General features: G+C 42.0%; 1 protein-coding gene across 1 annotated transcript in view; it reads left to right on the forward strand.

Moving 5' to 3' along the window:
* The window catches only part of PARN (poly(A)-specific ribonuclease), a 129895-nt gene that overhangs the window by 5983 nt on the left and 102271 nt on the right, over positions 1-21641 (forward strand). The window contains exons 7-16 of the mRNA XM_037507572.2: positions 4195-4360; positions 5019-5084; positions 6083-6121; positions 7169-7211; positions 8228-8308; positions 11880-11936; positions 14513-14590; positions 19323-19366; positions 20784-20826; positions 21505-21580. Coding sequence (XP_037363469.2) covers positions 4195-4360; positions 5019-5084; positions 6083-6121; positions 7169-7211; positions 8228-8308; positions 11880-11936; positions 14513-14590; positions 19323-19366; positions 20784-20826; positions 21505-21580 — 693 coding nt within the window. The remainder of the gene's footprint in view (positions 1-4194; positions 4361-5018; positions 5085-6082; positions 6122-7168; positions 7212-8227; positions 8309-11879; positions 11937-14512; positions 14591-19322; positions 19367-20783; positions 20827-21504; positions 21581-21641) is intronic.

The following is a 21641-nucleotide window of genomic DNA, read 5'->3' on the forward strand; positions in this document are numbered from 1 at the left end:
TGCACTCTAAATTTATTTAGAGAACTCCTTTGGAATAAGTGCAAAGTTTTTGAAGGAACTGGTTCAGGCAGACTCAGATGCTTAGTTTCCTGATGTTTTTTTTTTTCTTAAAAAACTAAAAGAGAAACTGCCCAATTGGAGTGCACCTCATTCTCATTGTCTTGGGATATTTTAGTCACCACCGGATGGGCACTCTGAGGTCATCTGTTAGGACCAGGACTCTTATCCCAAGGCTGTTGTTGATACTTTTGAAACCTGATCCAGGACTACTTTTCCTGACCAAATCTTGCCACTCAGGCTCCGTCGGTGCCAGGCCCTTTCTTCTGGTGGTCTTCTCAGAAGTGCCTTAGACTTCCTTATCTGAAGTGGACAGGTGACTCTCCTTGTTATGTCCCCCCTGCAACCCTCTGACATGCAGGTGCTTTTACCTCTCTATTGCCCGCCAGGCAGGGGTAGGCATCCTTGTTTTCCTGTGCCACTTTCAACCCACTTGAATCTCGTCTTCTACAGAAACCAGAGCTCCCAGGGCTGTGTCCCTCTCTCTCTGCTGACCTCATAGGCCTGCATTCCCTGACAGCCTTAGCTTTGGCTTCTTTCTCTCTGATCCTTTCTGTCTCCTTATTATAGATGATGTCTGCCGGCATGACCAGCGGATGTGCTGTCTCATCTGTTTCTTGACCAGGCAGTAACCAGGCTCTGCTTCTGCCTCCCTGAGTGTTTCCACCATTGGTAGCATTGTGCTTCTTGTCACCCCTGCACGTCAGCGTTTCTGAGACCACGACTTCTTGTACTTCTCATTTACTTACCCTAGTACCTCACCGCAGCAGTCTGTTGACCTTGATTGCTTTTTTACTCTGTTACTTTCCCCTTCTCTGTCTTGACACCTCTCCTAACCCACATGGTCCATCACTGTTCTTCCTTCCTTCCCTTGCTTTCTCTCCCTCCATTGCATTTGGCCTGGCAGATCCCAACCCTGGATGGATCTGACCACCCCCCGGTCTCTGTGTCTGAGCACCTGAATATTGCTGGAAAACATGGCACAGCTGAGCTAATTTGTCATTCTAAGTTCATGGCCACAAGCTTCAAATAAGCACACAGTCATGCTCAAAAATCCTACTTTATGACTCAGAAATTCCCTTTCCAATTCTCTTACATGTCTTTTTTTAACCACTTCTTTCTCCAAACCTCCCACCCCAGCCGATGACCTTATCTTTCCAGCAGAAACAGAAGCCCACAGAGAGGAGCTCCTTCGTGTTCTCACCCACAGATCCACAAATCTACCCCATCTGGGCCCAGTCTTTTTGCTTCTTTCCTTTATAGTAAAGAGGAGTCCCTGTCTCCATGTCAAGCGCTGACTCCTCCAGTGTGCCTTCTGTCCTGCATTATTTCCTCTTCTTTACTGGATCATTCCCACCAGTCTTTACTAACATGGGTTAAGTGCAGAGCTTCTTAACCTAGTCCATGGGCTGCCTTTTCTGCTCATTTACTTACCCTAGTACCTCACCATAGCAGTCTGTTGACCTCGATTGCTTTTCAATCTGTTACCTTCCCCTTCTCTGTCTTGAAACCTCTCCTAACCCACATGGTCCATCACTGTTCTTCATTCCTTCCCTTGCTTTCTCTCCCTCCATTGCACTTGGCCTGTTTCTTCCTCTTCCCCTCCCGCTCCACCTGGACTCCCTTCTGCTGACAGGGACTGGGCGGCTTGCTTTGTTCTTACACCCAGTGGCCCCCTCTTTGTCCTCATCCCACCTTTTGATAGAATTTGATGCAGTTGATTATCCCCTGGTGCCTTCTGGACTCTTCATACTCCTGCTTTCCATCCCACCTACTCTTGACTCCTCTGTCTCCTGACATGTTCTTCCTGCCTCACCAGCTTCTAAGAATTCCTTTTCCTGGTTGGTCTTAGATGATTTCACCTTGCTTATTTTTATTTTAAAATTTGTGCTTGGATATCACTTCAAGCTTCCATAATTGTTGCTGCACAAAGGACTTCTGGATCCCCTCCCTCTGCTTCACCAAGTGCTGGCCTTGTACTGGGCTCACCTTGTCACTCTTTCCTTACATACGTGTGTGTGTGTGTGATTTTTCTCCTCAACCATTTTAGAGTCATAGACTTGATGTCCCTTTGTCCCTGATTACTTCAGTATATGTCCTAAAAACAAGAGCATTCTCTTACACTCTACCACAGCTCAGTCATCCAGTTGAAGAATTGATGCTGCTACAGTGCAGTCACCTCATTTACAAACCTGATGTTAGTTTTGCTCCTTAGAGTAAAAGAAAATCCCCCTGGTCTGGTTCATTGCAGGACCACACCTTGCCTTTAGTTGTCATATCATGTTGCTTATTAAAAATTCAGAAGTTTCTTAGCTTGTCTTTGATTTCCTTTTCTTTCTTCTAGTTCGTTATTTTTTTCTTTCCTTTTTTAAAAATTGAGGTAACATTCATTTGGAACATTGTGTACTTTTCAGCTGTACAGTGTCTCACCTCCACAACTGAGTATATCACCCCACACCCACCACTGATGTCCAATCTGTCTTTGGACAGATTGTCTTTACAATCTGTTAATTGTCATAAGATAACAATCTTATTAATGCCTTGACTTTTTTGCATAGCGGAGGCCAGTCACTTTGTAAATTGCCTTTCCTGATATCCTCAAATAAGCCCAAATGCCCTCACTCATTTGGACAGGAATATGACAAATGAGTGTGTGAGCTTCTCCAGATACCGTCAGGAGACCATGATGTCCCCATGTCCCGTTACTGCTGATGGTAACTCTTACAATACACATAAAAATTACCATCTTAACCATTTTTGAGTGTACATTTCAGAGGCATTAATTTCATTTAACTATTGATGACTTTTTTAGCCAATTAGTTTTCACAGCCACTGATGATTCCTGCTTAAAACAATCATTGTCTTTGGTGAATGGTGATTTTCTAATTTCATTCTTCTTCAAGTTTGTTCATGTCTGTGGCTTTTAAGGTCAGGTGTGTCCTGATGAGACCTGCGTTTATATGTTAATACCTTTCTCTTGAGTGATAGGCTTTTGATTTTCATCACTTGTGCCCTGGCCTATTCTTTGCCTAGTTTTCTGGGGAAACTAATAAGTGGCCAATCACCATTTTCCCAGTTGCTTAAACCCAATAGCTAGGTGTCATTTTTGGCTTTTCTTTTGCTTTACCTCTGACCAAACCTCCAGTATATCAGCAAATTCTCTCTCCTATCTCTGAAAACATTCGCGCCATCTTTAGAGCCTAAGCAAGTGTAACAAACTATGACCTGCTGCCTTTTCCATAAATCTAGTTTTATTGGGATACAGTAAGTGTTACAACCAGGCTGTTCACTTACTTGTCATGAGGACTGTTTTTGCATTACAGGAGCAGAGTTGAGTGGTTGCTGCTGAGATCACCACATGCCCCACAAGCTTAAAACATTTACTCTGTCACTTTTGAGAAAAGGTTTGCTGACCTTGCATCTGGACAATTATGACTTGCTTGGACAATTGCAGTGGACAGTTGCTGCTAACTGACCTCCCTACTTCAACTCTCATAAGAGTCAAAATGGTCTTTTAAAGGCAGATAATGTAATGATCTTGTTTAAAACCTTCTAAGGGTATCCCAGTGCTCTTAGAAGAAAATAAACTCTTATTGTAGTTGGTGAAGGACCTGTGTAATCTCGATCCAGCCTCTCAAACCCGAGGTTTGCCATTCTGCTCACTGTTTCTGGCCATATCAACTTCTTGGCTGTTTTTGAAACAGTCTAAGCCATTTCCATCCTCCGGGCATTTATACTTGTTCCTCTGCCTGAAACACCGTCCCCCTAGCTCTTTGCATGTCTGATCCATTCTTACCCTTTGAGTCTTCCTCACAGTGACCTCTGATCACCCTCTCTGACATCGTTCCCTCTGTTATGGAGCAGAATGTATCTCTTGTTCACTGTTAGGTCCCCATGTCTGATCTGGTGCCTGTCACAGAGTGTATGCCCAGTAAATATTTGTTGAAAGAATGAATGAGTGAGTGAAGGCACAGGCAAACAGATTTCAAAATCATTTGCATTTTCTCTTCTTTTTTAGAGATTACATTCTGATATGGCAAGTCTTCTCTGAGTATTTTAGATGTGTTTTAGAGTTTAACATTTTCATATGTTAAACAGTTACTTCTGCTGATGTATTCTCTTTGAAATTACCTCTAGGGATTCCCTATTTAAACCAGGAGGAGGAAAGACAGCTAAGAGAGCAATACGATGAGAAGCGCTCACAGTCCAGCGGGCCAGGGGCCCTGTCCTACGTCTCTCCCAACACCTCCAAGTGCCCCGTGACGATTCCTGAAGACCAGAAGAAGTTCATTGACCAAGTGGTGTAAGTTCCTTCTCGAAGACCAAAATGTACATCAAGCGATGTACGTGGGGAAAGACTTGTGGGTCTCATGCTGCATAGCACCAGCTTGCTCAGGCGCAGGCAGCGGCGCATGGCAGGGCTGGGTTGAGGCTCATTTGGGCTCATGTGAGATCACGGATTGTAAGCCCAGGTCTGTGTATGGTGCTGAGACTTGCCACGTATCACTAGGAAAGGGACCATGAGCAAGTGGGTGACCTCTGTGACCACTAGCTATTTTCCCTGAAGTCAGGAGAGTAAAACAGGCCCATCCACATATTTGCAACATGTCCATGTTCTTCCTCTCACGGCATTTCTGACAAGCAGAGGTGCTGCTGGAGTAGTGGCTGACTTTGCTTAGTTTAGTTCTCCATATAGCTGCTTTATTAGAAAATGAAAATTTATATCACTGGTATTGATGAATCCTTGAGAAGTGGTCACTGATTCGTCAACAACAGCCAGAAAAAGTATATGCCCAAATAAAGTCTTCTTCTTTAAGGTATACTGAACTAAAAAGTTATAACATGATTAGATAAAATTAATTTGTCCTGTTCAAATTTAGATTGCATTTGAGGAGGATGATTGTGTTGGTTGATGACTTTCATATTGCTGATTATGTTTGTATTCCATTCTGATTTCTCAGAGAGAAAATAGAAGATTTATTACAAAGTGAAGAAAATCAGAACTTGGACTTAGAGCCGTGTACTGGGTTAGTTACCCTGAACATTTACCCATATCTTTTTTTGGACAGGTAGATGTTTTTTGGTATGTGCTGTATTTGGTCTTTTAAAAACACCTTCACAAACAGTCCTTTTATTACAAGTATGTTCCAAGGTTCGAGCGCTAACTTTAGCGTTACTGCGGTGGGATGGTGGTACATTTAGACATTGAATGCGGCCTTTGTCCTACCCTGGAGGGGAGAAAACCATCGTGCAGCTCTGACTTGAAATTATGCTCAAGAGCAACCCGATTATTTTAGTCTCAAGGAGTGATTAGTACATGCAGGTTTCTGAGGCGAAGAATTTGCACACAGGCACTTCTGCCTTTTAATTTCTCTCTGCAATAGCAACTTCAGTGTTCCAAGGAGCCAGCACCTTGAACATCTTCCCTTTTACTGGCTTACAAAAGTATTTTAATGCATCTGTCTACTGTAAACTCCCTTTAGAAAGCTACTGCAAGTAATGATTCAGTTAGACAGGAACATCTACCTCTCTAGAAAAATAATATTATTATTATTTTAAAGATTGATTTATTTATGCACACAAGAACTGGGGTACAGGCCAGAGGTACGGGATGGGGGGGTGAGAGGATTCACCAGAGACAGAGTGGGGAGCAGAACAGGCAGATCTACTGAAATACACTGCTGAGGGGAGCAGCGGGCCAGACAGGGGAGGTCTGCTGTGCCATGTGGGTAGCTCCCTGGCTGGGGATTGAACTTGTGCTGCAGAGGCTGTGGACAGCTTCATAGTACTGTGCTGAACCCTTTGCACCACCAGGGAGGCCCCTCTAGAAAAACATTGAAAGACATTTTGAGGAAGAGAAGTGGTGACTTCTCCCACCTCAGGTATCCCGCCTGTTTTTGTTTGTGTATCACTTGTCACTGCTAATGAAGTGGCTTTTAAACATTGTCTTCCCAGTCAGGGCTTGAGCAGTTAGGATTTGCTTTTAATGAGCCAAAATCAGTGCCTTTTCTTTTTTTTTAAATAGGTTCCAAAGAAAACTAATTTATCAGACTTTGAGTTGGAAGTAAGTGTTTATTTTACTATGTAACTGCTCTGTGAGGGGCCCAGGATTTGAAAGCTAACTATGCTCTCTTTCACATTCTGAAATTCTGCAGTTCGTGGTGATTTGGCCATCCCAGGAACTTGGGCAGTGCTCCATTCTCTTGTCATTTCCATTTGCGTCCTAGAGTTGAATACCTACTTAATTTATTTTTTTTTTCTTTGCTTCTTAGTGGATACATTAAAGCCCTATCCGTTAAGTTTTGGATGTATAATGTTTTTGTTCCTTGAAGATAGGTAATAAATACTCAGGTGAATCCTTTTTCTGAAGGGATTCTTAACTTGGGGTTAATCCATGGGTAGTTTAAGGAAGTATATGAATTCCATGAAATAATAAGCAAAATTTCGTGCTTGTTTTTTTCTGGGCTGTTTCCATTGATTTCATTGTGTTTTTAAGTGGGTCTTTAACCCTGAAATTGAACATCAGTAGTAGACAGAGGGATTGACTTGGTTGGCATTCTTGTTCTCTCAGAGTCGCCAATGACATGTATACTGAAATCACTTTGAATGAAACTGGAAGTGAGCTGTGGTTGTTTGACCAAGCTCTTTCCTGTCGTGTTATCCTCATGGGTTCTAGATCTTGCATGTCCTTGGTCGATGCAAACTAACTTGCCAAATACAGCAGGGTCACTCATCTGAAATTCCCCTTGTAAATACCCCACACAATCTAAAAGACCTTCAAAGTTTCAGTTAGGAAATAGGTATTACTATGCAAGGTTTGACTGTGTGGTTGTGAGTTGACTGTCTTACATGATGGAAGACATTTTAGAAAGTACCTAAGCCCTAAGAAATTAATTTGAAATCAGATACTTTCCTATGTGTTTAACAACAGAGGTAAGGAGATATTTAGCACAGAATTGATTTGCTGAAAAGTTGTCATTGTAATAAGACTTGCTTCAGATTTAATAAAACTTACTGATTTAATTAAGTTATAGTTATATAATTGCTTTTAAAATACTTAGGTTTTTAGCTGTCATTGTCTCATCTACTGATGTCAATTTTCTTTCTTTAGGTATCCCAAAGGCATTCATGTTGAGACTTTAGAAACTGAAAAGGTAACCCTAAGAATTATCCAGAGCTAACAGTCAAACACATAGAATGACTCCCTGATATGTGAAAGTAGAAATTTACACTTGAGTTGTGCACTTGGGAGCGGATGGCTTGGGCCAAGCCACTTCCCCTTGTTGACCTCATTTTTCCCCATTTATACGTTGGGGGTGAGGAGCAGGATGATGTGGCCTAGAGCTGTCTTAGGACTTTTTAAAGGTGATCTAGAGAGTAAATAGAAGTTAATGTGCTTTGTAAACTTGAAAGTGTGCAAATGTTAGTTATGTTTTTTTTTTTTTTAATGGCAGAATACTATAATAATTTGCCTGAAACAAAATGGCTTCCCTTATGTAGGCAAGGAAAATTAAGTTTTAGATCTGGGGTGTAAACACAAACACAGCTGTTGTCATGTATTTCCACAGTGAGCGGGTAGAACCGTGATGGATGGACTGATGGTGGGTTCCCGTTGCAAATTTTAGAATTTAGTTGTTCTTAATCAGATCTCAAATCAAATAAGAGATGAAGTAAATTAAAAAACAATCTTGTTGAAAGATAAGTCTCTATTACCTTATGAGGTAATAGATTTTGTGGTGAGTTAATGTAAAATTTAATATGTGAGAAAGAAGGCACTAGTTACCTGACAAGTTACCAGAAAATCCAGGATGTTTTTCTTATGTTAATGACATAGGTTGGCGAAATCTTATTTTAAAACTATTTAAAAACTCATATTCAATATAACTTCATAGTGTTCATGTTAGAAAGCATTTTATTCTCATAGCCTGTTGATTCTTTTAAGTGACATCTTTTGGGTTGAATTAATAAGCCCAGGAAAGTGTCATGGAGATTCAGAAAGAAAATTTTGGTTTACAAAACATCAACTCAATTTTTGGTGGCATTTTAAAATAATTTCAGTGTGTTTAGCCCCTAAAGCCTATGCAGTGATAATTTCTAATGGTGGCAGAATCTGAACTTTTGGGGGTCAAGTTGCTTCCAGAAAATTGCATATCTGCTTTATGTCTTTTAGAAAGAGCGGTACATAGTTATCAGCAAAGTGGATGAAGAAGAGCGCAAGCGAAGAGAACAGCAGAAACAAGCTAAAGAACAGGTGATTATGTTCGTTTCCTTTGGGGGAGAAATGGCAACATAGATACTTCTTTCTATATATTTCTACATCATAGGTTGAATTCAATTTAATGAGTAGATTTCTATCTTAAAAGAATTGAATCTGTAGAAAAACCTGGACTAGAACGAGGGGAAGTTAAGTATTTATTTTTTAAAGATTCATTTATTTATGCTTACAAGAGCTGGAGTACAGGCCAGAGGTGTGGAGGGTGAGAGGATTCACCAGAACAGAGTGGGGAGCAGAACAGGCAGATCGATGGAAATACACAGCTGAAGGGAGCAGCAGGGAGACAGGAGAGGTCTGCTGCGCCATGTGGGTAGCTCCCTGGCTGGCCGGGGAATCGTGCTGCAGAGGCTGTGGACAGCTTCATAGGTTGTGTCTTGGCCCCTCGTACCACCAGGGAGGCCCTAAGCTTAAGTATTTAGACAGAGCCAACAAAGGCACCAGTCTCCACTAACTCAGTCTTGAAGTGTCATTCAAATTGTGTGTCCCTGAGCTTCACCCCCCCTTAACTAATAATTGCCCTAACTTCAGGTACAGTTACTAGTTTTTCTAAAACAGTGTTTAGAACATTTGATTTAACAGGTTAGGGTGACATGGGCAGGTTTGCGATGTTGAAACATCAGCCTGGCTGCTGTGTGGAGAATGAATTTGAGTAAGACTGGAGGCAGGGATACACGTTAAGCTGTGAAGTAACCTATCTGCAGATGTCTGTGACCTGGAATACGATGGTTAGTAGCTATTTTGGTGGAATCTGGAGATTGCTGTGGAAGGCAGAATTGGGAATTTGTGATTGGATTTGGATGACAAAAGGAGGGAGAAGGAAGATACTCAAGTTAGAAATTTAGGCAACTGGGTAGACTGATGTCAGTTCACTTAGAGGGGGTGGACTGGACCGATACTGGTGGGAGACCACAGGCTGAGGGGCACAGGGGTGGGTTTAGGTGTGGGTGTGGGCGAATGTCACAATCAAATGCATGTAAGGCAGGACCACAGCTGATTGATTCACCTAGAAGAGGTACAATAAAAACCACTTTTAGCTTTAGACAATTCATTGCTCATAGTGAAAGGGTACCAGTCAGACATGTGGCTGCTGGTGGTTCTTGTCCCACACACCTAAAAAGACAGTGTGAAACCTGAGGGCCCGGGTGGTAGAACATGAGTTGTGAGAAGCCAGTTCTGGTCTGTAGCTCAGAGCGCTGATGTTCGGTCACTCTGCAGCTCTTTCCTGCAGGGTATGGGCACTTAGCCCCATGCCCCGTGAGAACCTGGGAGGCTGTGAGAAGCCACTCTTGATGGCCTCCCAGGAGAGAGGTGGGGTGGGTGGAAGATGGCCTCATAGCAGATTCTTGTAAGCTTCTGTTTCCAGTCCTTTCCTTCTGGAGTGCTCTACCAAGAGCAGCTGCAGCTCACACCTTGGTCTTTGTGAGTTAGGATTTGGTGGATTTGGATACATGCATGGTCACCCGGGCACTATGATGGAGCTCTTCCCGTGTGGTGGAAAAAGATGTTACATTCTGTGTTTTGATAGGAGGAGATTTTACAGGTCTTTGGGGCATGGAAGGCTGTTATCTTGCGGGCAGCTTCCTCAGGCTACACGGCAGGCAAGAGGTGAAGGTAGACTTGTCGCTGGCGGGGAATGGAGTGGGTTAGAGCGCCTGCAGGTGTGTGGAGGGAGAGAAGAGGGCAGAGAGGATCCAGCCACCAGCACTGACCCGGCAGGCAGGCAGGAGTAGAAGCATGTGCCTGGAGATGACTGTGACACAGCAGCCAAGGGAAGAGAGGGAAAAAGGGGTGTTGACAGTGTCTGAGACTCTCGAGAAACCAGGATGAGGACTGAGGTGTAGCTGTTGGGTTCAGCATTAGGAGTAGTTTTTCTTGTTCAAAATATTCTTTAAAATTTTTTCGGTTTTAATTGTGGTAAAATATACAGAACATTTACCATCTCAGGTCTTTTAAGTGCGCAGATCCTTCGTGTCCCGCACATTCACGTTGGGCCATGGCTTTCTCCACCATCCGCTCTGGCTGAAACTGTCCCCATCACATAGCTTTCCATTCCCCCCTTCCCAGCCCCTGGTGACCGCCATTCTACTTTCTGTCTTGTGACTTTGACTACCCTAGAAGCTTCATGTGGTGAAGCCTGCAGCATCTCAGGGACAAGGTGACTCCTCCTCAGGGGATGATTCCTTTCCCCAAATCTCAGACGCAGCTGAGCACACAGGCAAGCGTTCTGCATCGGATGTGTAATCTGCAGAATGACCTGCAGCGTGGCATGGTTTATCTGTCCCAGACGGGGAAGTCTTTTCTCAGAAAGAAACATCTTCTCAAACAAGAAACATCTACCACACCTAATACAGAACCCTCTCACACATTTCCATGAATGGCCAAAATATTTTTAAGACTTATCAGGGGTATCAGATAAAATTTCCCCCATCTGGATTCTTCTACTTAGGGAAGCATTAGGCTGATTTCACTGGCACACTGTCTCCACGTTCATCCATGTTGCAACACGTGACAACAATCTCCTTCTCTTGAAGACTCAGTACTTTTCCATTGCATGGATAGACCACGTTTTCTTTATCGTCCATCTATGGATGGACACTTCTACCTTTCAGCCATTGTGAATAATGCAGCTGTGAATATGGGTGTACAGGTCTCTCTGAATCCTTGTTTTTAGTTTTTTTGGGTGCGCACCCAGGAGTGGAATTGCCAAATGCTATGGTAGCTCTGTGTTTAATATATTGCAAAACCACCCTCTTGTTTTCTGTAGCCACCGTAGACTCCGGGAGGGCACCTGGGGTCTCATTTCCCCACGTCCTCGTCAGCGCTTGTTAGCCTTGGGAGTATGTGAAGAGGGGGCAGTTTCAGTAAGGTGGGGGGATGTCTGAGAGCAGAGGGCTGCAAGTAGCTGGGAATTAGGTTGGTGCTAGCGAGAGGAGGGAAGTCTTTCAAATCACTGAACTGTGAAGAGACACAGAAGGGACAGTGGTTGGATGGAGCTTAGAGTTAAGGAAGGAGTTTCAAGAGAGGAGAGAAATTGAGCCTATTTAAACAACGTTAGCAAGAAAATGGGAGAGAAGGAATTTTGTGGGCCTGCGTCTCAGAGTGCGGTGGTCACATATTATAAAAATGCATTTTTACAAAGAAGAAAATCAAGAATGATGGCGTGCTTGATTTGATCAATTATATGGCTTTCTTCGGAACTTGGTGCAGTATTGAGGTTAGCCAGCAGGTGGCAGGCTTTTAAGGTTGGCATTTTTAAGTCCTCTTAGTAGACTTGGAAATTTCAACACCTGATGGGAAGCGGTGGGGACATCCTAGGCACTGTTATTTTAATCACTGACGAATAATTTGCCACTTGCTTATCTTACTTTCTAAAACAGAGGAGAGGTTTGTTCAGTGATCCTTTCAGATGCAGTTGTTTGGGATGATCGATTTATCATCTGTGTAACTCAATGTAAAATTTCAGTGCTTTTATTTTGGGCTAGGTTTTATTCCATGCAAATGAGAAATAGATGTATGTCAGTAGTTTCTGTTTGTTTACTTTAATTAGGAGGAACTGAATGATGCTGTGGGATTTTCTAGAGTCATTCATGCCATTGCTAATTCGGTAAGTGAACCAAATTTTTTCTTTTAAACTAGATTCCTCAATATAACATATAAGGTGTCAAGCCTAATTACCATTGCAAATGAATCACCTGGATACATTAGCATGTTTACCTGGAGTGGAGGAAAGTAGATTATTGTTACAGTGTACTTGGGGAGACGTAATTGCTAGGGATATTCAATCCTTTTTTCAGAATGCATAAGAGGATTCTACTGTGATGTCCACATAAGGCTACCTAAACTAATGTTTATTATTCTCAAAACCAGCAGGAAGTAGAATAAAAGAGAGAAACAATCAGGCATTTGAGCTGTTTTCATCTCTAAGTAGAAGAATCCAGATGGAGGAAAATAGTGTTGTGTTCCTTTGCTTAACTGGACTGAATCTTTTCTGACATTGCTCATAAGTCTTAAAAATATGTTGGCCATTCATGGAAGCATGTGAGAGGGTTCTGTGCTAGGTGTGGTAGATGTTTCTTGTTTGTAAGTCTTTTCTGGGAAGAGGTTGGGGTAGATAAACCAGGTCGTGCTGCAGGTCATTCTGCGGATTACACATCCGATGCAGACTGCTTGCCTGGGTGCTCAGCTGCATCTGAGACTCGGGGAAAGGAATCATAGCCCTGAGGAGGAGTCACCTTGTCCCTGAGAGGCTGAACTTTTGCATCAGGGAAGCCACAGAGAATCTCTCAGGGTTTCGAGGCTGTCCCACTGCCAGGTGTGAACTTGTCAAAACTCCGGCTCCTGAGGGAGGAACACTGCTGTCCTCCCTTGGGAGGGCAGAGGTTACAGAGCCTTTGGGAGGAAGGGGGCTGGCTGATCCGGAGCTCTTTCTGAAAAGTAAATCAGGTGTTCAGAAGGGAAAAGAAAGTTGGATAGACCTGGAGAGAAACAAAGGTGTAGGTCTCTTCAAACATGGCTCAGGTAACAGGTATCCAGAGAAGCAGAGGAGCTTCTGTCCCACTTGCTTCCATTGTGCACACGTGGCCAGCAGACCTCAGCTAAGCCATGGTTTGACGGAGATGGGAGGCATAGTTGGCGCCAAGCTCCCCTGTGGTCTTCCTGGCTGCATAGCTGGCTGCCCGAGATTGGGACATTTCCCCTTTCACGAATTAAATGATCTAAGCTTGTTTGACCTATGTTTGCTTTTCCTCTTTGTTGTCTTTTTTTTCTACAGAATAATTCATACTATTGATATGTTTCTGACCATTGACAGTTAAAGTCACAAAGCGATGAACACAAAGTCCTATTTATGAGTGATTCAGCCATTTAAAAGTTTAAAATATGGATATAGTTAAGCTCTCTAAAGCCAGGGAACAGAAATACTCTTAAATTTTATATCACATTAAAGTCTGCATCGGATGTGTAATCTGCAGAATGACCTGCAGCATGACCTTAATGTCATTCTTAGTAAATCTGTGTTTCTATAGTTTTCAAAAAGTTTTGATTTTGTAGTAATTTTACACTCAGAAAAGTTGCACAGTGCCTCCCTGGTGGTGCAAGGGGTTAGGTCTCAGCACAATGAAGCTATCCGCAGCCACTGCAGCCTGAGTTTGATCCCCGGCCAGAGAGGTGACACACATGGCATAGCAGACCTCTCCTGTCTCCCCGCTGCTCCCCTCAGCAGTGTACTTTAGTCAGTCTGCCTGTTCTGCTCCCCACTCTGTCTCTGGTGAATCCTCTTCACCACCCTACCCCCCACACCTCTGGCCTACACCTTAGCTTTTGTATGCATAAATAAAAATTAAAAAAATCTTTTTTTTTTTTAAAAAGAAAAGTTGCACAAATTGTTTAGCCTGTCCACCCATCCCTCACTTAGCTACCCCTCATGTTAACCTCCCATGTGACTGTGCTGTGATTCGATTTCAGGAAATTAATATTGTTACAATTAATTATATGAGCTAAAAACCTTACGTGAATTTCACCAGCTTTTCTGCTGAATCCTTTTTCTGTTCAGGATTCTGACTAGGATCCCACACTGCATTTACTTGTTATTTCTCCTTAGTCTCCTCAAGTCTGTAACAGTTTTGTCTTTTATAACCTTGATATTTCTAAAGAGTATCAATGAGGATTTTGTCAAATGTCCCTCAGTTGGGATGAATTTTGACATAGGTGAATGAAATGAAAGTTCTGTCTGTTTAATTCAAAATATTATTTTTACCTTTCAGTATTGTTATGAATGTATCTTTTGAAAAGAAGTGAGTTGTTTTAAGGAATATACTTTTAGAAGAGGTATTGGAGTTTGTTCATAAATTACTTAACAGTTCATGTCACTCAGCATTATAGTGACTTTTTAAACTTGAGCTCATCAAGAAAAATATTACTATGTTTGATACTTAAGGGTGGCAAGATGAGTTAATAGCAGAGAAAAATAGCAATCAAATCAAAATCATTTGGCACTTTTACTTCGAAGAAGAATGAAGCCAGCCCTAACTTATTTACTTGCATATGATTATAATTTTTTAAAAATGTCAAAAAGTAAGTTTAGTGCAGTATCTTCACAGAATCTGAACCATGCATTTCACTCTTAAGCCTTCATGTAATTTTGTACCCAGAAGCCCTTTCCCTAACCTTGAGTTTCTTTAGGGAAAACTCGTGATCGGACACAATATGCTCTTGGATGTCATGCACACAGTTCATCAGTTCTACTGCCCCCTACCTGCGGTAAGTGGTTGTCAGCCGGGGTTAAAAACGCACAATTCTCTTGTTTCTGAGAAAGTGGTCTCTTCCTGGGTGCTGTTTCCGGGTCTGCATCACACTCCCAGAGAGTCTCCCATTTTGAAGATTAGGGCTTACAGGCCATTTAAAGGGCTGTTCATTCATCTCCTATTGCCAGCGCAAGGCTAAATGCTTTGTCTTTACGCCAGTGGTCTGCTCAGCTGGGGCTGGGCAGGGCCCCCGGGCTGCAGACATGGGCACTGCTAATGTGAGACAGCAGGGTCGAGGAAGATGAGCGGTGCTTTCAGTCAAGTGACCTGGATCAACTCCTGCAAATTCTCGCCTGCCTCCTGTGAGGCTGCCTCCCTCGACTCCCCGTAGACCTGGCCTGTGAGGCTGCCTCCCTTGACTCCCCGTAGACCTGGCTTGTGTGTTCATGCTGCACTGAGTGCACAGAGCTCCCCGGGAAGAGGCTCCTCTCTATCTCTTGCTCTTCTGCTCCCTCACTGGCATGTGGACTCATCTCACTTCCTGGGCCCTCCCCCTCCTATGTGTTCTCTTTGTTTCCTTCCTCTGGTGATGTCATCTACTATCATAACCTCAGCGGACAGCCCCGGCATCTTGGCCTCCCGCTGTGACCTGGTTTTGTATCCTGAGACCCCAGTTTGTGGCTGACCCCACACTACCTTTCTTCCTTATTACTGTCTCCTGACCAGTTCTTCCTCCTGGTTCCTTAATCTCTGTCTGTGTCTCTAAGTGATACCCTGTCACCAACACTATTTTTAACGTTTGACTCTTTGTCTGTCCCCCAGATCCTGTCACTTACAAAATCCTCATAATTTTCTCTCCCTACTGTTTCTCACATCTGAATTCTTTTCATTTTGACTGCATGATTTGGAGTTTGGCAAACTCCAGGCAGGATTCCCTGTTTCCCTTTAACCTTTAGTACATCCTTTAAGCTGGATCTTGGCAGATTTTTTCTATGAAGGGCCAAATAGTAAATGACTCTGGGCTTTCCAGGCTGCACTGTCTCTGTCACAACTCTCAGCGCTGTCGCTGTCTCCTGAACTCTGCTGTGGAATGCGTGGCAGGTAGACTGGCTTTGTTTCCATAAACCTGTGTTCAAAAAAAAATGGGTGGTGGGTCATATATAGCCCTCAAGCCAGAGTTTGCATGCCTGCCACCACATCGATCTTTTATTACTTCTGCTTTGGAAGAGACCTCTGATCAGAGTTCAGTCTCATATTTCTGTAACCTTGAGGATGTCACTGCTTTTCATGACAACTATAACCTTTGGGACTCAAAGACTTGAGAGCTGTGAATCTCAAAGCAGACGTGATGGGTCTGAATTTGCCTTGTATAAATCTAAACAGCTAGTGTTTGTTTCAGATCAACCATTTCTTGTTGGCTAAATAATCCAAGTAGCAGCTCCTCTCGTGACTTAAAAAAATAGATGTCTTTATTAATGTAACATTAGTTTGTGACATTTTAATAGTTTCACGTAGATAGATAATAATTTGACATCTGTGTATACTACACTAGGATCCCCACCAGAGATCTAGTTTCTTCCACCACCATATAGTTGATTCCTTTTAAGCCCACTTTACACACACACACACACACACACACCACACACACACACACACACACATACACCTTCTCCCTCTGGTAACCACCAATCTGTTTTCTGTATCTAAAAGGTGGTTTTCTTTTGTTTGCTTGTTTGCTGTGTTTTTTATATTCCACATGAGTAAAATCATATGGTATGAAATTTCTCTGATTTATTTCACTTAGCATAATCGCTTCCAAGTCCATCCATGTTGTTCCAATGGCAAGGTTTCCTCTTTTTCCTACAGCTGTATAGTAGTCCATTGTGTGTATGTGCCATGTCTTCTTTATCCGCTCCTCTGGTCTTCTCAGGACTTTTCAACCTTTAAAGCAATGAAGTTACCAGAAAGGAAAGAGGAAATGTATTTGTGTTGTGTTTGGAGGTGTTTTGAACACTCAGTAGAGCTTAGCACTTAGGAGGCATGACATATTGATTTAACAAGTGAGTGTCTTCCAGCTGTGCTCTCTTAATAATCTTCTGGTATATAGCCCTGTTCACATCACTGACTGCTCAGAATTCTGAACTGATCCCACTTCTCTGTCTTTCTGTACTGTTGATGCTCCTCTGCCTGGCATAGCCAGCGCTCAGTGCTCCGGCCCAGTGGTCTAGCCTCACTTTACTCTGCTTTTTTCTCAGCCAGACTGACTCATTTGTTCCTGAGAAGTGCTTTGTGTTTTTTGCTTGTCTGTGTTTTTGGTATATAATATCCTGCAACTTGAATTTTCTCTAGCTTTTCTCAATGTTTGCTCTTTGCAGCTTTCCCCTCTCATCAAGGTTTTATGCCTCTCCCAGGAAGTTTTCCTTGTCTGCTCTTGGTCAAGTGTTGTTCTTTCCTTCCTCTGAACTCCTGCAGAATTGTGTACTTCTTATGGCTGTAAATGTTGTCTTGAAACCTTACCCCCTTCTCCTTCTAGGTAATTTCCCCCTGGGGCAAGGGATATAACTGTTATCGGTGTATGCTGAGCCTTGCAATGTCATAAGCCCTTAGTAAATGTTACCATGAATGAAACTAGTTTTGAAGTAAATTCTAGTAGAAAAGAACATGAGATTTGTTGCAGAGTAGGAGGTGAGTTAAGATTAGTGGTTTGGCTGCTCTAAAGTTCAGTAAGGAGCCCTCTGCCAAACCAAAGCAGGTGGCAAATTCCAGGATGAGGGCCTCGTAAGCCTCATTCTAGAAAGAATTTTGAGAATTGTTATCTAGAAAATCCTGAAAGGTCTTAAATATGACCTGTGATGAAACACAAAACAACAAATTCATATTCATATTTTAAAGAAAGTACCTGCTTCAGAGCACCTGCAGTGAGTGTTTCTGCAATCTTGATGGAAACAAAGTACTGAGATTAAACAATGAACCAACTTAGTTTAAATATCTAAAAGGTAGTCGTTATGCAACTGGTGAAAAACATTAATTGTACTAATATATAACAAATCAGTACCAATATATAGTATTTCAAAATGAGACTGAGTGAATAAAGTGTGGATACTCTTTTAATATGTGACATTTATGATTAACCTGTCAGAATAGCTACATAAGTAAAAATGATTGAAACAACTTACCTAATGCTCTGGCTCTAATTAAAAAAAAAAAAACTGTTTGAAAAATTAAAAAAAAAAAAAAAAAGATTAGTGGTTTGGGCCTCCCTGGTGGTGCAGCGGGTTGAGCGCTGTGCTGTGAGGCTGTCCGCAGCCTCTGCAGCGTGGGTTCGATTCCGGGCTGGCCAGGGAGATTCCCACATGGCGCGGCAGACCTCTCCTGTCGCACCCGCTGCTCCCCTCAGCAGTGTCTTTGGTCCGTCTGCCTCTTCTCCCCACTCTGTCTCAGTTGAATTTTCTCACCCTCCCGCACCTCTGTCCTGTGCCCTAGTTCTTGTGTAAATAAATAAAATCTTAAAAAAAAAAATTAGTGGTTTTATCCACTGCTTTACTGCGATGGTGATATGGGTAAGATTTTTATGCTCTGTTCTTATCAGAGGGAAAAAATGGTTTTCTTCCACCTACCTTTGGAAGAAGTGATGAGAATAAGTGAGCAAGCTTATGTAAAATGGTACAACTTTTACATTCACCTGTACCAAATTTTACATTTAAAAGTTTACTGAAGGTTCCTATTTTGGAGCTACCTTTAGGAGAGTCCCTCCTCAACCATCTTCTTGGTACTTGGGCGTGATCTTTCAGAAGACATTGATCTGCCACTCTGCTAGATACTGGCAGGAAAGTCGCTGTGATTCTAATTGTTTCTTGCTTATGGGACTTTGTAAAGGTATTGAGAGATTACAGTCCTCATTACATTTTTGTTTTGACTTCATGTTGAAACTACTCGTTCATGTATTGTCCATTAATTTAACAAGAGCCATTGAAAAGCTGGAAAATATTTCAAGCTAGCTAAATGCAGTCTGGATTCACAGGGTGAAAAGTTAATTGGAAATGGCAGGTTGCTATGAAGCATGAATAACACTGAAGGGAAGTACAGTTACAAAGGGCTGGGTATGACTACCCGGTACAGCATGGCAACTGCTTATGTAAATGAGTTCATTCAAAATTAGAGCAAGCTTGCCTTAGCTTTCAGCTTCCTGATCAAAGAAACTTAGGAGGTGACTTGTCTAATGTAGACTCTTGTTATTGCTGTCACTTTAGCAATTTTCCAGTCAAAGCAGGAATGTGTGTATTGAAAAGCAGGTGTTTTCGTGACCATTTAAATCAACATACCCAAGCATGTCCACTTAAAGGAGGAGTCTTATTGTGTCTATTTCCTGCATACACCAGCTTATTTAAATAAGTCTGCTAGTCTGACTGTGATGATGAGTTTGTGTAAGAAAGCTGTGACTGAAGGCTTTCTGCATTTAAGAAGAACTTTCCCCCTTCCTGTTTTAGCCATAAAGTGCTTAAATCTGTTCATTTTCATTATGCAGAAGTTTCACATCTCATCATATGCTTCCCCATCAGCGAGAATATCGTGACACTTTTTAAGAAGGCATTACTAACTAAAATTAGTGGCAGTTTAGCTGAAAGGGCCTGTGTGAGGCATCACAGTTTGTTTGAGAAGAGGTTATGGAACTTGAAATATCATGAATGTTTTTTAATACTGTGAGTGGATTAGTGACATTGTAATCAGTCTTTCTGTTGTTTTTTTAGGACTTAAATGAGTTTAAGGAGATGACAACTTGTGTTTTCCCCAGGTAAGTTTTCTTTGAGGATTTGTCTTTCATTTAAAAAAGTGATCATGGTGTATATAAGTAGGCCTATAGTCATTTATTAAACCCTTAAGATCGTGATTAGTTCACATAAGCCAGGAAATGGTTTAATACCTCCAACTTTGTGATGGCTTGCTTTTATTATTGATGATTTTGGTATTCTATTGAGAATTAAAATATGAAAGGAAACTCTTTCTCCTCATGCCATATCTCATCTGAAAAGCTGCTGAAGTTTTCTCGAATTGACTCTTGTCTTTCTTGTATAGAGATACTAGTTGGCACTGTGGGATTGTCCCGTTGAGACTATTCTACAGTCAAGAATTGTCTGGTCAGATATTTTTTCCCCTCAACTTTAAGTCAACTTTATCTGTTAGTATTTCTCCACATCACCGTTGTGCATAAGTTCTGCTAGGTCACATGTTTGAAGGTCACATGTCAGCCACGTGATACCTTCAGAGCATAGTCTGTGTGAGGACCGGCTGGAGAGGGGCAGGTACAGCATGGAGCATTGGCTTCTCCAGCCAGGCTTTCCATTCTGTTTATCCACAGTGTTCACATTTATATGAAAAAAAAAAAAAAAAAAAAAAAAAAGTCTTCAGATTAGTCTGTCTCCTTTTTGTTTAAATGTTTTTCTTTAAAGATTTATTTTTGTTTATGCATACCAAAACTGGGGTACAGGCCAGAGGTGTGTGTGTGTGGGGGGGTGAGAGGATTCACCAGAGACAGAATGGGGAGCAGAACAGGCCGATCTACTGGAATACCCTGCTGAGGGGAGCAGCAGGGAGACAGGAGAGGTCTGCTATGCCATGTGGGTCAGCTCCCTGGCTGAGGATTGAACTCAGGCTGCAGTGGCTGAAGATAGCTTGATAGCACTGAGACTTTAACCTCTGTGCCACCAGGAAGGCCCTGTCTCCTTTTTTCTTTTTTCCTTAAATGACTAATTATTTCAATCTCTGAAACAGAATAGTAAGGGATAACAGAGATAGTATGAAACTACCAAATACATATTTTGACCTCCAAGAATTTATATTGAACAAATCTGGCAGTGGTAGAAACTGACAGCCTGGGAATATCTGACCTGCAGTATTTGAGCCATGTGAAAACATGATGCTCTTGGACTTACTGGAGATTCACATAGCCACACCCTCTCCACATACAAGCTAATCTAGAACTTGTGCTCTGAGTGTGGGGAGTGTGGGCTCCCTTGCAGCCACCGGAAGCTCCTGGTCGATGGGGCTGGGCTCCCAGCCTCATGCTGTGGGAGGCCTGAACTAGTCCAGAATGGCTCATGTGCCTAATTCTCCTCTCCACTTTTAAGACAATAGGCTATTCATCTGAGTCAAACACATTTGAACACTGATATACATTTTGTTTACCTTATTGAAAATTCTTTTGTTTTTAGACTCTTGGATACTAAATTGATGGCCAGCACACAACCTTTTAAGGTATTTTAAAAATTTGAACTATTACTGATAAGCTATATTTTGGAATTTTCTGAATTGTGACTAAGAGCTTTGGAATTCTCGTCTGTTTAAATGCCATTTCCAAATATATCCAAACAAAGAGAGAAAAGAACAACAAAAAAAAAATGGGAAAAGACTAGAAAACTATACCAAAATGTGAATAGCAGTTGTCTTTGGGTGGTGGAATTATGTTGTTTTTCTCCTTTACTCTTTTTGAATCTAAATTGTTAATATGAGAATGTATAATGTATTTTTGGGTAGATCACACATACATGCACTTCTCCCTTTATTTTCCTTATTTTATGTATTTGGGATACATTTTATAATCAAAAAAATTCAAGTAAAGGTGTAATCATCTGCTACTTTGTGGAGTGACTTTAGACCCCCTCATGAAATGAATGGCAGGACGGTGTAGCTCTCTGGCTAGATACTGATTTTTAATGGGTCTGTGGAAATCTTTCATATGACTGTACTTTCCTTATGGTGAAAATTAAACCTGCACCTTGTCTTTCACATTGAATGAGCAAAGACACCTGTGATTCTTTAAAGAACACAAGGGGGCAGCACCAGATTTTTTTGTTTTTGTCATGATGTTCTGCGGAGCTCAGTATATGTTGCAGTGAGATGAGAGCTTGTAATTCTCCATTTGCTGGTTTGCAGGATATCATTAACAACACATCCCTTGCTGAACTGGAAAAGCGGTTAAAAGACACACCTTTCAACCCTCCTCAAGTTGGTAAGAATGTAAAGTGATCTGAAAATCCCCAAACTCTTGGTGCTAATTGTTGGTGTATATT

Source organism: Talpa occidentalis, unplaced genomic scaffold (genome assembly GCF_014898055.3).
Source record: "Talpa occidentalis isolate TD23 unplaced genomic scaffold, MPIMG_talOcc4v2.1 talOcc4.12, whole genome shotgun sequence".
Taxonomy (NCBI): domain Eukaryota; kingdom Metazoa; phylum Chordata; class Mammalia; order Eulipotyphla; family Talpidae; genus Talpa; species Talpa occidentalis.